General features: G+C 41.8%; 2 protein-coding genes across 2 annotated transcripts; both read right to left on the bottom strand.

Moving 5' to 3' along the window:
• Window positions 1-226: 226 nt before the first annotated feature.
• Window positions 227-9766, bottom strand: cyp20a1 (cytochrome P450, family 20, subfamily A, polypeptide 1). Its single transcript, XM_083986479.1, has 13 exons — window positions 9562-9766; window positions 8800-8849; window positions 8550-8716; window positions 8318-8463; window positions 5566-5733; window positions 4570-4648; window positions 4083-4195; window positions 3932-3986; window positions 3340-3460; window positions 3079-3190; window positions 1974-2038; window positions 1764-1853; window positions 227-1109 (listed from the first exon to the last, which is right to left on the bottom strand). The coding sequence occupies exons 1-13, from the start codon at window positions 9631-9633 to the stop codon at window positions 959-961; spliced, it is 1389 nt and encodes a 462-aa protein (XP_083842605.1). The 5' UTR covers window positions 9634-9766; the 3' UTR covers window positions 227-958.
• A 645-nt stretch (window positions 9767-10411) lies between these two features.
• On the bottom strand, window positions 10412-13911 carry LOC310998950 (transmembrane protein 237B-like). The gene is made up of 10 exons (XM_083989215.1): window positions 13854-13911; window positions 13636-13764; window positions 13459-13552; window positions 12783-12949; window positions 11988-12120; window positions 11726-11917; window positions 11561-11634; window positions 10888-10975; window positions 10684-10805; window positions 10412-10592 (listed from the first exon to the last, which is right to left on the bottom strand). The coding sequence occupies exons 1-10, from the start codon at window positions 13858-13860 to the stop codon at window positions 10528-10530; spliced, it is 1071 nt and encodes a 356-aa protein (XP_083845341.1). The 5' UTR covers window positions 13861-13911; the 3' UTR covers window positions 10412-10527.
• Window positions 13912-14615: the final 704 nt, after the last annotated feature.

The raw sequence follows: 14615 nt of genomic DNA, 5'->3' as shown, positions 1-14615 counted from the left end.
TCAATAGATATTTTGTTCAGGTTTTATTTTTTATGATTGTTAAGGTCACTGTTTAAGCAAATCCAGCTTTTAAAATATAATACTCATCTTCTATTATGTCAAATTAAATATCTATTCAAGATTAGGACTTATAACTACTCTATTCTCTAGGTAAAACAATGATACACATGAAAATGTAAACATAACGGCAAAATGTAAGCAACTCAAACTTAGTTAAATCTTAATTTCATATTATTTATTGAAATGTCAGACATGTCCATACAAGTTCTCAGTCATCCAAGTCATCAAAAGCAGAAACTGAACGTAACTACACTTCTTTTGGTTCTTGACATTTGCTTCTCATCCAAAAGACAAAGCAGTGTCAGAGACCAAGTCATTCAACCCTAAGCGGGAGGAACATCTTGGGAGTGGTCTTGACTACCCATCATGCAAGTCCTTAGGGTCACATAGACCAAGGTGCAACTCAACAGAGAGTTGTTGCCCAACCCCGGGTCTACTTGGCCTCTCAGAACTGAAGAAGCCTTTTGGATAAAGGGCCAGAAGGCCTCCAAGAGCCTAAAGAAGTCCAGTTACTTTCAATTTAAACACTAATGACTTACGTAAGACATCTTTACAAAAAGGAATGAGATGTCTTAACAACATGTGATCCGTTCTTAGTGACATTGGAAACTTTGACTCAAGGCAGCTGTTGTGGGAATTACAGAAAGAGTTTCGGTGGCACCGGTTGTTCTCCACGACGTAGAGAATTAATAAGGTTCTTACGGTTTTTGACAGTCTTTCAACCCGTGGACAGACCAGTTGATATTGTGCCGTCTGTGGAGTAGCACCAGGAGGAGTAAGAATAGCGCTGGTGCGGATTGTAAATTACAAAAAAATCCCAAAAATGATGGTTCGAATCTCTTGCAGACTGGATCGTCCACATTCAACAGATTGTTGGCGGTTTTTAAAGACGGGTCCTCTAGCTCCTCTTGCTGACGGTGATCCAGGTCTCGTCCTTGGGCGTGGACACCAGCTCCGACCGGACCTCCATCACCTGTCCTTTCAACTTGTGGAGCTTCAGCTGTCGCACCAGCGTGCTGAGCAGGACGGTGGCCACGCTGTAGGCAAACCTGCCACACACAACAAAGTACCTGGAGTTAGTGTTGGTCTAGTGGTTAGGATTCTGGGTTTTGACTCCCAGCATGGGAACACTCGCTTTAAACAACGTGTAAATATAGTTTTTCTTTCTCTATTTAAATAATCTTTGCAAGTAGATACCACCTGAGACCAGGTGTTTTCGTTCCCATGTGGAGTTTACAGGGTTCCTACACATTTGAAATGTCCAAATTCCATACTTGGACCTTAATTAATGGACCTAATTTCCAAAAAATTCAAATAATTTGTGATATTTAAGTAAATAGACATGCATAATATAAAAAAGCATGCAATTTATCATTTGTTTCCATTATTCTGAATGGGTATACCATTATGCAACCAAATAATTTCCATGAGATTGTAGCTAGGGACGATAGCGCATACAAAATAATTTACATAAATAACTTCAGATAAGACCAAACCAAGATAAGATAAATAAAATAAATATATTTCCATACTATGGTTTCCATTTTCCATACTTTTCCAGACCTGGAAATGTATAAAATCAAATTCCATACTTTTCATACATAGTCTTGAAGTCTTCCTTACTTCTATACTACTGTTGCAAGTGAATTTCCCACATGTGGGATCAATGAAAAGTCTAAAGTCTGTCCTGTCTCCATCTTCACCTGAGCTCCGGACACGTTTGGTTCCCGGAGAAGCCGAGCAGACAGAAGCTCTTCCTCGCTGATTCCTCCTCAAACCGATCTGGATCAAACCTGAGAGATGTCACAGTAAATCACCATGTCAACCACTGCACAGATCAATATTTTAAACCAAATTTTTATTTATTTTTTTAAATCTATTTGAACATTTCTCCATGTGAAGTTGCAGCTCACCTGTACGGGGTGCTCCAGGTGTCAGAATCCTGCAGGACGACTCCCAGAGCGTAGATCACCAGGGTCTGAATATGAAAACAAAGCCCTTCTTACCACTGTATATATACACAACTGTTTCATTCATAAAAACACTTGGTAAATCCTACACACACAATATATTTCATTAGTTTCTTAACTACAATCCCAGTAATTTGAAACCAAACACTCTAAAAATTCAATAAAACTGATTTGCATTTTAAAGGGATAGTAGCATTTTTTTTAAAGTGGGGTTGTATGATCTACAAATAGCCCCTAAGTACTTTAATTGCAGTAGAAGACTCTCTGCACTCCTCCCGTTAGCAACGCCAGCCCATAATAGCCCTGCCCAGAGATTTACAACATACAGTGTTGTGAACAGACCCAAAGAAACGGCCTATTTTCACGGCCTAAAAGAGGTTTTACCTGAAAAAAAAATACACAGTTCCATTGTTCGCTATAATATAATTTTTTCCAGCCCTTCAAAGTGCTGGAAAAACACCGTTTTTATTTGGACCTAACCAACTGCTGATCGGCGGGCGCTAACCCTGGGCGGAGGGATACGTGAGTTGGTTAGGTCCAAATAAAAACTGTGTTTTTCCTGCACTTTGAAGGGCTGGAAAAAATTATATTATAGTGAACAATGGAACTGTGTTTTTTTTTCCAGGTAAAACCTCTTTTAGGCCGTGAAAATAGGCCGTTTCTTTGGGTCCATTCACAACAATGTATGTTGTAAATCTCTGGGCAGGGCTATTATGGGCTGGCGTTGCTAACGGGAGGAGTGCAGAGAGTCTTCTACTGCAATTAAAGTACTTAGGGGCTATTTGTAGATCATACAACCACACTTTAAAAAAAATGCTACTATCCCTTTAACTATAATCCCAGTAATTTGAAACCAAACACTCTAAAATCTCAATAAAACTGATTTGCATTTTAATTCCATGAGCCCTGTGTGGTTTGGTTATTATTTCTGTTCTCTGAAACAAAAACCCTGATAAGAATGAAACTCTGATTGTCTGGCTGTAACAATGTGACAAAGAGCTGGGGGGAGAAACACTGTAGACAGACTAGAGAGCTGGAAAGCCGATACCTCTTTGGGGATGACGTGCTGATCGACCTTGCCCTCCACTTCCTGAAGCCGAGCCGCCACGGGGGTCAGCTTGGCGGTCCGCACCGTCTCGTTGAGGACCTGCTGGCAGTATCTTTTCAAGGGGAGAAAATGAACAAGATCGAGTTTATTATGACAGTTCATCTGCACTTATAGTGTATATTTGTCTCCTTAAATAAATAATGTAGCAAGAAGAAACAGACGTCAGGTTTCTAGTTTGAGGTCCAGAGATGATGATCTCACCTGAGCTGAGGGATCTTGTCCAGGGAAACTGGATCTGAACCCAAAACGTCCTCCAGCTCCTGGTACAACTTGTCCTGCACTTCCTCTGAGGTGGACAGGAAGTGAAGCGCCCAGATGCACACTGTAAAAAAACCACAACATGTCAAACCACAACATGTCACATGGAAGCTTTAAGTTCAGAAAACAGCTTCAGTTATTTATTTTTTTCATTTTCTTTGTCTAAAGTTTTTTTTTGGTCTATATTTGTTCTTGTTTTGTCTTTCTTTATATATATATATATATATATATATATATATATATATATATATATATACAGTATATATATATATAGATGAATTAATAAATGAAAGTTTATATGAATAAAGGAAGAACAAAATAAAAAGAAACTACCAAACAACAATAAATACAAGGCAACCATGCAAAAATAAATCTATAACAACATAACTTAACACTTATTTATGTTCAAAAGGAGCAGGAAGAAGCTGAAGCTATAAAAAAAAGATGATGTCCTGCTAAAATACTAAGAAAAAGAAGAGAAAGGAAACAGCTTCAGTTATTGATCGACTGGTTGGTGAGAGAATTGATCACTTACAGTTGGCGGTGATGACGCATCCGGCCAAGGTGAACACCATGCAGTCCTCCATGATCTGAAACAGACAGTGACAGGGAGATGCGTTCAGGTCTGTGGGAATAATGAAGATTTATGAGCTTTAGGAGTTAGAGTCTCCATCAGTATTATTCACCTGTCGCTCCGTGAGGCTGGACTGAAGCAGAGTGTCGACAAAAACCTTCTGCTTCTTCTGAGCTTTCCTCTCCTTCGCCACCGACAGCAGCACCGACTCCATCTCCGACAGGGCTGAAAACAGGAAAATGTGACACTTTTTACATTTCTTTTAGCTCTCATACTGAGATTATGTTCCTCAAGCCTCCACAGCAATGAGGATTAGCTGCAGAACAGGTGCAGGGCGGCAGAGAATCAATATCCCAGCGGCTGTTCACCGATCGAGGTGATAACACGGAGCACAGTCGGTCTGTTCTCACAGATTTCACATCGACCACGTCTGAGCCTCTGCAAACTTTTCCAGAGATGACGACGGCGGCGGCTGTGGCTCGTTGCTGCGGCTCCCACATGTCAACACGCAGCAGGTGCAGAAAGGAATGAAGACTAAAGGCAAACACCAGACTGAGTGGAGAGAGAAACGACAGAGAGCATCGTACAGCGACTCTCACCCTTCTCATAATGTCCTTTCCTGCTGGAGCTCTTCTCCAGGGAACCGTCCAGGTAGCCTCGCCCAATCTCTGACCAGATCTAACACCAGAGACAGACAGGCAGACAGAAAGAAAGGAAGGAATGGAGGAAGAAAGACAGAAAGAAAGACAGACAGAAAGAAAGAAAGGAAGAAAGAAAGAAAGGAAGGAATGGAGGAAGGAAGGAAGAAAGACAGAAAGGAAGAAAGAAAGAAAGGAAGGAATGGAGGAAGGAAGGAAGGAAGGAAGGAAGGAAGGAAGGAAGGAAGGAAGGAAGGAAGGAAGGAAGGAAGGAAGGAAGGAAGAAAGGAAGGAAGGAAGGAAAGAAGGAAGGAAGAAAGACAGACAGAAAGAAAGAAAGACAGAAAGGAAGAAAGGAAGGAAGGAAGGAAGGAAGGAAGGAAGAAAGAAAGACAGAAAGGAAGAAAGGAAGGAAGGAATAGAGGAAGGAAGGAAGGAAGGAAGGAAGGAAGGAAGGAAGGAAGGAAGGAAGGAAAGAAGGAAGGAAGGAAGGAAGGAAGGAAGACAGAAAGGAAGAAAGGAAGGAAGGAAGAAAGGGAGGAAGGAAGGAAGGAAGGAAGGAAGGAAGGAAGGAAGGAAGGAAGGAAGGAAGGAAGGAAGGAAGGAAGGAAGGAAGGAAGGAAGACAGAAAGGAAGAAATACAGATAGAAAGAAAGAAAGACAGAAAAAAGAAAGAAAGAAAGAAAGACATAAAGAAGGGAAGGAATAGAGGAAGGAAGGAAGGAAGGAAGGAAGGAAGGAAGGAAGGAAGGAAGGAAGGAAAAAAGACAGAAAGGAAGACAGAAAGAAAGAAAGGAAGAAAGAAAGAAAGAAAGAAAGAAATACAGATAGAAAGAAAGACAGAAAGAAAGACAGAAAAAAGAAAGAAAGAAAGAAACTAATCAAATGAAGCCTTTCCACAGAATTTCAACAGAACAGATTCCTTCAATAACTCCATGTCCCACCAAGCCTCCTCACCGCGTCGTGGTTCTTGCGGAAGGAGATGACCTCGGTGTCGTCTCCAAAGCGCTCTCCCAGACCCAGCTGGGTGACGGTCTTCATGGCCAGGCCCAGCAGGTGGCCGCACAGCGGGGTGTGCTGAGCATCCGGGAACGACTTCCACTTCCCCACCAGCTCTTCCACCACCTGAAGGAAAAACACAACATCTTTCTTATCACTTTGCACATTTCCTTTTTGCACCATATTTTAGCGTTGAGCTCCGATTGTGTTATCGGGTCCTGCAAAGTTCCGATAACATAAATTCTAATAATTTGTGATATTTGAGTAAATAAATGTGCATAATATAAAAAAAAAGAATGCAATTAATCTTTTGTTTTCATTATTCTGAATGTGTATGCCATTATGTACCAAATAATTGGGGGGGGGGGCTCACCATTAACAATATCACAGAAAAGTCAATTTCCAGTAGTTCAACCCCAACCAAGTATTGAGTGCATATAGATGGACATAGTTTTCAGAAGGCCAACATTTATATATTAAAAATGCTTTAAAAAAATAAAAACCATTGCAATATTTCAATTTTGGAGATACTGAATTTTAGGTCTTCACTGAATGTTAGTCATAATTATTACTATTAAAATAAACTGAAGAAATAAAGACATGGGATTTAACATCCCATTCAGTGTGTAATGGACATATAGGCCTATATAATGTGTTAGTTTCACTTTAATTGAACACATTCTACATCGCGGAGGCGAAGTCTCTCCTTCACCGTAGAAACGGGGCAGAGCTCCGTGGGAGACACCTGCCTGGCACAGCAACGGACATGCACGGGGGAAAAAACGGCGGCGCCGTCGCACCGACTGCACGCGGATACGCGCCGCTTTGGGTAACGAGCGCTGTTACCAGTGTAATCAGAGACAACCATGAATGAGTTGTCGCACACACTGAGGTGAGCAGCAGCAGAGCGGCCGCACCGTGACCGCGGTCCGCTCCAACTGCCTGGTGTCCCCATTGCGCACCACGCGTCTTTTCAGTTTTTTCACTTGTCCAAGTTCTCCTTTACTGTTTTTTTTCGAGACAACACTCATTCTCTCTCTCTCTCTCTCTCTCTCTCTCTCTCTCTCTCTCTCTCTTTTACCGGCGATGTCAGCTGATGTGCACATCTGCAGCAACCCAAACAAATGCACATGTTACTGTTGACTGGCTCTATTCCAGCCACATGATTGGTTCGGCGCGGTGGAAATCTCATTATCATTGGTTATTTGTATCGTCTGCCAAAACATGGATGAATGAAACCTGTCGACCACGTCTCATATTTCTATCGAGGAAAAGTTATTTCACAATTTATAGACACAACACCGACAAGCACTGAGAGCCGCATGTTGCAGTGACGTTATATAGGCTATAAAAAAATAATAATCCGCAAATAATAAGCCGACGAAAAGGTGCAACTTGCCACTTAACTTCTTGTCGATGTATTATTTGCGGGGGGTTTCGGGGGATCTGCTGACGGTGGAGGATCTGGGACTGATTGACTGTGGACCACCACCAGTCTGATCAGGTCCATCACAGCACAGCAGCTGCAGCACTGCCCCGCTGTCACATGACGCATATCAGCGCAATCTGTTTACATTAAACCGACATCAGGAGAATAATGAGAATTATGATTAAAAAATATATATATTTGTTTCGAATTTTGGCCCCTGGATCATGATTGTTTTGGGCGCATTCTTGGTAAAAATAAATAAATAAATCCTCTAAAAAAAAAGACAGTTGGGATGCATAATGTGTCTCATAACATAACTGTGCGTCACGTTATCGTTATTGGCCTCAGTGTCTCGGACTTCCAGAGCAGCTACAGCAGCGTTGTGATCTCAACCATGGTTGGTGAGAGCAGAAATGTTGTTGTAGGCCTGTGCATATTCTCATTTGTCCAGGTCATAGTATTTCAAAGGAGGTTAAATCGAAAGCAACTGGACTTATACTGAGTCTCCACACCAGATAGTTGGACCAGTCCCAGCCTGGTCAGATGCTACATGAACTGATGAAGCCTCATGGATGAGAGGTGAAACGTCTTCCTAGACAAATAACTAAGTCCAGTTGAACCTCCTTTGAAAAAAAAAAAAAGTTGTTGGCGGGCTCGTGAATTTTTTTTTTGACACGAGTCAACGAGCGATAAATCGCATTTCTCGCGTATCTCGCGTTTGGTCGCGCGTCACAACTCGAGCGAAAAAAAAGCGTTCCTCGTGTTTGGTGGGAAGCCCCTCGTGGGTCTTCCCACCAAACACGATGAAAAGGACGAAGACGCGAAGGTCCCGTCGCCATAAAAGAATCGGGTGTATTGCGTCGCAAAAAAAAAAAGTCGCGTATACCGCGTCTCGCGCCTAATCGCGTCTCGCGCCTAATCGCGTCTTTGCGTCACGGCCTTTTACACCGCGGACGTAACGAATAAACGGTGACGGTGTGAACGAACAACATTGGAGGTGAATAGGAAGGCTGTTATCAGTATAATCAGAGACAACCATGAATGAGTTCGCCTCAGTTTCACGTGATTGTCACTGTCAGCCTGTTAGAAAAACATTTTACTGACCCCAGCTGAGACACTGAAACCCCCCCCTCCCTCCCTCCCTCCCAAAACAAAAACTCTTCGGATCTGAACGATTCACACAAGTCACCTAATTGGTCATGAAAAAAGCGAGTTTCGCTTTTCGGCGCGCTGTTTGCATCCCTGTAAATTTTGCCTTCTTCATTCATCTGTTGTACAAACCTTGAGCACCAGAGGGAAGTTGTTCTTCAGCGTGTTGTTGATGGCGTTCTCGTACACCTTCTTCCTTATCACCGTCTCGCTGGCGCCGCCTCCCATCCCTGACTGGTAGCCTAGCAACGACTTCAGCATCGTCTCAAAGGAATCAGCTGAGAGGAGTAAAGGAATAAAGAGTGTGGTTTTACTGAAAGGAGACATCAGTGCAGAATGGTTTGGTGCATACTATCAGACTTACTGGTGTGGTTGGGGTTGATGTGTTGCTGTAGCTGGTCCACGGCGCCCAGACTGACCACGGGACGGCCGCCGAACCAGAACGACGCCACAGAGCCGAAGTTCTGGTGCAGACTGACGAGGAACTCGTGCAGGCTGCCTCTGTTGATGATGTCCTGCAGGTTGCCATCCCTGTTGGAGGAGGAGATCCTCATCAGCACATCATCTCACTTTCATTTTTCAGTTTGAACTAAACCCTTCACACATCAACTTACTTCTCATCTGTGGGGTTGAGACCTGGGATGCCAGAGGCCCTTCTGGATGACTGAAACAGTACAGAACAGATACTAAGTTAGTCAAATGAGTCATTTAATGTCATACAACTCATAGTCCTGCATGTGCATAACGTTTCAGGCAATGACAGGTTTAGTTTATTAGTTTAATAAGGGACTATGTGCAATTACATTAATCATTTAAAGGAAAAAATGAAAAGATGGTTGCACCAGATTGAGCTCCCAGCTAATTTCCATCTGTAGTCCCTACACATAACATAAAAGTAATAAAATACACAGAATACAAGCTACTATACAAAGATGAGGCATAAATGTTGTCTAAAGGTGGTGAAAAATATGCCAATTAAAATCTTATTTTAGTCGCAAACACTTTTTCACGCACTACAAATGGAAAACTTTGCAGGATTTGATTTCAATATTTTCACATGTATTTTATTAATATCATACTAATATATTCACATATTCCCACTAGTAATTAAGGCAAATAGATCAGCAGTCGTTGCCGCCCACTATTGATTCTTAAAAGTTGTTTTTCCCTGCAGAAGATTCCTGCTTGTTGTGACAGCTGAATATCAAAATAAGAACTCGATGTTTTACTTAAAATGGATTTTATAACTATAATAATAAACGCTACTGTGCATTAAAACGTGTAAAGAGGCTACAGGAGTAACTGTGTCTAGATAACGGACAGCTACGTAGCTAACTCGGAGCTAAAGTTGCAGCAGCGACGTAACGTTACGTTACCGGGTAGAGGTAGAGCACAGCGCCGACTAACATGATGACAAACGTCACAGCAAAGATGGCAAAGTCCAGCATGACTTCTCCCTTCACACGGCGCTGGTTTAGTTAGTTCAGCTCATTAATATCTGGACTGTCGCTCCACGACAACTCTAATATCAGTCACCACGTCAACAGGAATCACAGGGAGAAGCTCTGCGCTCGACTACACACACAGGCTGCTGGAGTTAGCCAGGGAAAACTAGTCGATGGTAGTGAAATCGATGAACAAGCCCACTCTCCATTCATAAAAGAGTTAACTTAGAAGCTTGTGAAGGAAAAACTTGTGCTATTTAACAATTAAATTATATTTAGATGTATTATTAATAATTAATTAATTAGTTTGAGCCATTAATTAGCAGAATGTTTGGGTTGCCAGGTTTTGGAATATCCTCCTATTCCTGATGGAGACCAGTGTTGGTGGTCAACATGGTATGATTTTTTAATTAATTGCCATGTAAAATAAAGGTATTTTAGTAATTTTTCCACCAATCCTGCAGAGTGCCTTTTATGTTTTTGTCAAACTTTTGAAAAAGAACACACCCAGCGTTTTCAAAGAGCACATGAGGATTAACAACAAGACCCAGCAGCACTAACACCTTTTTGCATTTAGAATTCAATTACAATTGCAAAAACACTGTATTGATCTATCTATATTTGAACTTTTTTTCATGAAGATCAATCAACAAGTCAAACTGTAGTTGTGATTTTATATTTTTATTACTTTAAAATGCTAATAAACAATGTATAAACATGTGACTGATACAAACCTAACATGTTGGATTTGTTGAATACAACATTGTATTTACAAAGAAACAATCGCATTCATATTTCAAATATATAAATATGTAATAGTATAACACAATCGGAGCTAAAATATGGTGCAAAAAAAAGAAATGTGCAAAGTGATAACAAAGATGTCGTGTTTTTCCCTCAGGCGTTCATTTCTGATTTGTCCTCTGCTCTGGGCGGCTCAATCTCCATGGCCATCAGATAACCTGAGGAAGACAGAGATATTCATTCCTGTGGGTGAGACTGAGCGGTATTCAACACAGATGAGATGTATCTCTCTCTCTCTGATTCTCTCACCTTCAGTGTAGTCGGTCTCAGGTCGGGCGGAGATGAAGATCCAGGCCAGGCCGACCAGCAGCGCCACCACCAGGTTGATCGTCACCCAAGGGTGAAGGATCTGATGCTCCGACCCCGGAGGCCTGGAGGCAAAGAACAGGAGAGCGTCAGGTTTATTATATCCAGGCTTCACGATCAGAAACCACACACACACACACCACTCACCATAGTGTAGCGTTGTAGTGCGGGTACAGGTTGATCCGATCGCTGGTCATCTGCTGACTCAAGCACAGGACCAGCGCTGAGAAATACACTGCAGAGGAGAGAGACAGAAACCAAATCAAATCATACAATCTTTATTTATAATGCATGATTAATGCACAAAGTGCTTTACATAGTTAAAAAGCAATACCCCAATGCCCCCCATCAGTAAAAAAAAAAAAAAAAAAAAAGGTTAAGAACCTAGCTAGGTAAAAGATTAAAGGGATATTTTACCATTTTGGCAAAGTGGCCCATTGCCATAATCCCTATAGTCATAGCAGTAGGTTCATCACCTTTAATTGTCGGTGCAAGCTGTTTTTAGAACGGTGGAGCAGAGCCGTGAGCTGCTCAGAGCTACGCTACAGAGGCTCATGGGATTTCTTGGTTTCCCTCATCAAACTCATCAAATACACAATCCAACAACTCCACAACGCTCTGGTGGACAAGTTGTGACCGGCCCAAGACCATTAAGACATTTAAAAACCATTAAAAGAAAAGTTAAAATCCATCCTGAAACACACAAGGAGCCAATGCAGTGATTCTAAAACTGGTATAATGTGGGCCCACCTTCTGGTCTTTTTGGAAAGCCCAGAAAGCAGGGAGATGTAATGTGTTTAGAAAAGGAGGGGGGACTCACAGAAGGAGGCCAGAGCGACGGGGTCCAGCGTGATGAACTCCTGCAGAGCCATGGAGCCTTTGGCCAGATTCACTCTGACAAGCACAAACATTTTTATTTTTATTTTTTTTACAACATATACACATTTCTAGAGCTGCAACGATCGGTGGATGAGTGCTTGCTCACCGGTCGAAGGCGGCCACGGTGCTGATGGCCAGCAGCATGTAGAGCAGAGACTGGTAGGGGTAGGCCAGGCCGTGGTACTGCTCCAGCAGGTTGGTCAGGGCCGTCAGGTGCTGCCCGGCCAGCATGTAGACCACCACGATGTTCCACACGGCGCAGCCCGCCAGGAAGCCATGACAGTACAGACCCAACACCCTGAAGGAGGAGAGACTTTTAACAAACCCAAAAAAAACAAGGAGGAGTGTGTTGTTGTGTTTTATTTCACCTGAATCCTTCGTGGACTCTGATAGAAACATCTCTGGTGGTCCAGAGCGGCTGCATGTGCTGGAAGTCCGTTATGTTCTCCATCTGGTCGCTGGTCTTCCTCCAGTCGGAGCGCTCGGCCGCCTGGAAACGCTCTACACACACACACACACACACATACACAACAATATATTTATTTATATAGATCTGGGGGCTTGCCAATCTATTGTTCATGTTATTTTGGATGTTATTTTATTATATTTTATCATTATTATCAATTAGTATTGTACTATCATACTGATGTATTGTTATTTTTAGTGATATTTTCATTATTATTATTATCATTATTAGTAATATACTGTTATAGTACTGTATATATACTGATTCTGATACTGTTATTTTGATTATAATGAAACAGGTAGGAGTTTTATAAGTTTTTTTCTAACATTTTGTCCTTTTGTTTGGTTGCATTTTGTTGTTTGTTGTTTTATTTAATATATACTTTTTATTTTATACTTTATAAAACTTTTTTATTCATTTATTTTTCTCTGATCATGGAGATTTTGATTAAGTTTTGTTTCATGCATGTTCCAAATAAAGATTTCAATTCAATTCATAGCACATTTTAAAAAACAACCCAACATAAACCCACAACTAAAACATATAATAACAATAAAGCTAAATAGATGCAGGTAATGGACATTAAAAACATTCAATAAAACAATAAAACAGAAGTGAATATATATCAAACCTAAGAAAAGAGAAAAGAGAAGTGTTATAAATAAAGACTTTAAATGCTGCAGGGTTTGTAACTCACTGCCTCTCTCCACGAAGAGCTTCCCGACCGGCTGACTCTGTCCGTGCGGAGCGGTGAACAGGGAATGCTGTGGGATGGCGGGAGGGCCGTTGCCGTCGGTGATGATGTCGTCTTCCTCCACGTCCAGCTCATCGGGAAGCTGCGACGCTTCCACCGCTCTCGGCTTCCTGAAAGGACAGGAATACTGTTGTGACTGCCATCTATAGTTTACTTACTAGGCAACTATTTGATGAAAATGACATTAAAGGGATAGTAGCATTTTTTTTAAAGTGGGGTTGTATGATCTCCAAATAGCCCCTAAGTACTTTAATTGCAGTAGAAGACTCTCTGCACTCCTCCCGTTAGCAACGCCAGCCCATAATAGCCCTGCCCAGAGATTTACAACATACAGTGTTGTGAATGGACCCAAAGAAACGGCCTATTTTCACGGCCTAAAAGAGATTTTACGTGAAAAAAAAATACACAGTTCCATTGTTCGCTATAATATAATTTTTTCCAGCCCTGGATGTTGTAAATCTCTGGGCAGGGCTATTATGGGCTGGCGTTGCTAACGGGAGGAGTGCAGAGAGTCTACTCCTGCAATTACAGTACTTAGGGGCTATTTGTAGATCATACAACCCCACTTTAAAAAAAAATGCTACTATCCCTTTAAAGAACATGTTGTTGGTTCTCTTACTTTTTCCTTTTGGGTTTTCTCACCACTTCCTCTCCATCGGTGATCTGATCTGCTGTGTCTCCGTTCACTAGATCGGCCTGGTCGTCCTCTAGATCTGAAACAAATGAGTTTTCCTTTTTGTTTTGTTTTGATCCCAGTGAAACTACAAGATCTAAAGGTTTGTACGTCTGTTTCTACCGATAGTGGCAGCTTTCTTTTTCTTCCTCCTCCTCTGCGGAGCCGCCTCAGGTGTGGGTTCGGGGGAGAGTTGCTCTCCGACCTCAGACCCCCTCCTGCTGCCCAGGCCTCCCATCTCCACCGCCTGGTCTGAAATGGAGAGATGGAGTTGAAAATAAAATAAAGAAAGAAACGCAAAAGAAACGTGAAGTGAAGCAGAAGACGTTTGTGCTTCGTACCGTCCATATCATCCACTCCATTTGCTTCCTTTCTCACCCTCTTCTTCCTCTGTTTCGGTGCTGCATAAGAAAATATACAAAGAAAAAAAGCTCATTAGAAAAATGAAGAGGATTTAATTATGAATATTATGTTATCAAGTAATTTGTACAAATCCTGACTCACCAGCTGTGTCCTGACTTCATGTGAAAACATAGAGAAAAGACATTGATATGACTGTTAGATAAAGATAAAAATGACATCACAGTTGTTATGTAATGATAGAGGAACAGACACCTGAACCCACCTGAGCATTGTGGGAAGTGTTCTCTGTCCACGCTGAAGAGAGAAAAGATAGAAGAAAGAAAAATACTAAGAATAATTAAAAATAAATCTGAACTTTACAGATCAATCAAATGCAGCATGAATCATGAACACACCGTGAAGAGAAGCTGTTCAAGCGACACGCTTACATAACAGCTGAGCCGCTTTAGATTTTAATTTAAATGAACATTTTCTTCCTCCTGCGGTTAAATCCATACGTTTCAGCCTGGAGTTAAATCCTTTATACGGTTGTTGTCTTTCTGGCCATTTCACCCAAGAACCAAGAAGCAGCGGAGTAACATCCTGGCTGTAAACAGTCCTCGGCTCAATCTGTGTTCATACTCTACATCTGCCAGCAGCGAGGATTACTCAGGCCAGAGGTCAGACCTGCTTTCAGACTCTTGAGGCTGTGTGAGTCTATTTGTGTGAAACAAGGAGGCAACGTCTGTGTAATCTCCCTG

The sequence above is a fragment of the Trachurus trachurus genome (assembly GCF_905171665.1).
Source record: "Trachurus trachurus genome assembly, chromosome: 2".
Taxonomy (NCBI): Eukaryota; Metazoa; Chordata; class Actinopteri; order Carangiformes; family Carangidae; genus Trachurus; species Trachurus trachurus.
This window is presented reverse-complemented; position numbering and strand designations above follow the sequence as displayed.

What these genes read in the sequence shown, in the direction of transcription:
- cyp20a1 (XM_083986479.1), bottom strand. Translation starts at nt 9,633, where the DNA reads ATGCTGGACTTTGCCATCTTTGCTGTGACGTTTGTCATCATGTTAGTC. An exon ending in ACTTCCCTCTGGTGCTCAAG is followed by an intron (nt 5,734 to 8,317) that starts GTTTGTACAACA and finishes TTTTTCCTTCAG; the next exon opens with GTGGTGGAAGAGCTGGTGGG. An exon ending in CAAACGTGTCCGGAGCTCAG is followed by an intron (nt 1,110 to 1,763) that starts GTGAAGATGGAG and finishes TGTGTGTGGCAG; the next exon opens with GTTTGCCTACAGCGTGGCCA.
- LOC310998950 (XM_083989215.1), bottom strand. An exon ending in CGTCGCTCTGGCCTCCTTCT is followed by an intron (nt 10,976 to 11,560) that starts GTGAGTCCCCCC and finishes TCTCCTCTGCAG; the next exon opens with TGTATTTCTCAGCGCTGGTC. An exon ending in TGAGACCGACTACACTGAAG is followed by an intron (nt 10,593 to 10,683) that starts GTGAGAGAATCA and finishes TGTCTTCCTCAG; the next exon opens with GTTATCTGATGGCCATGGAG.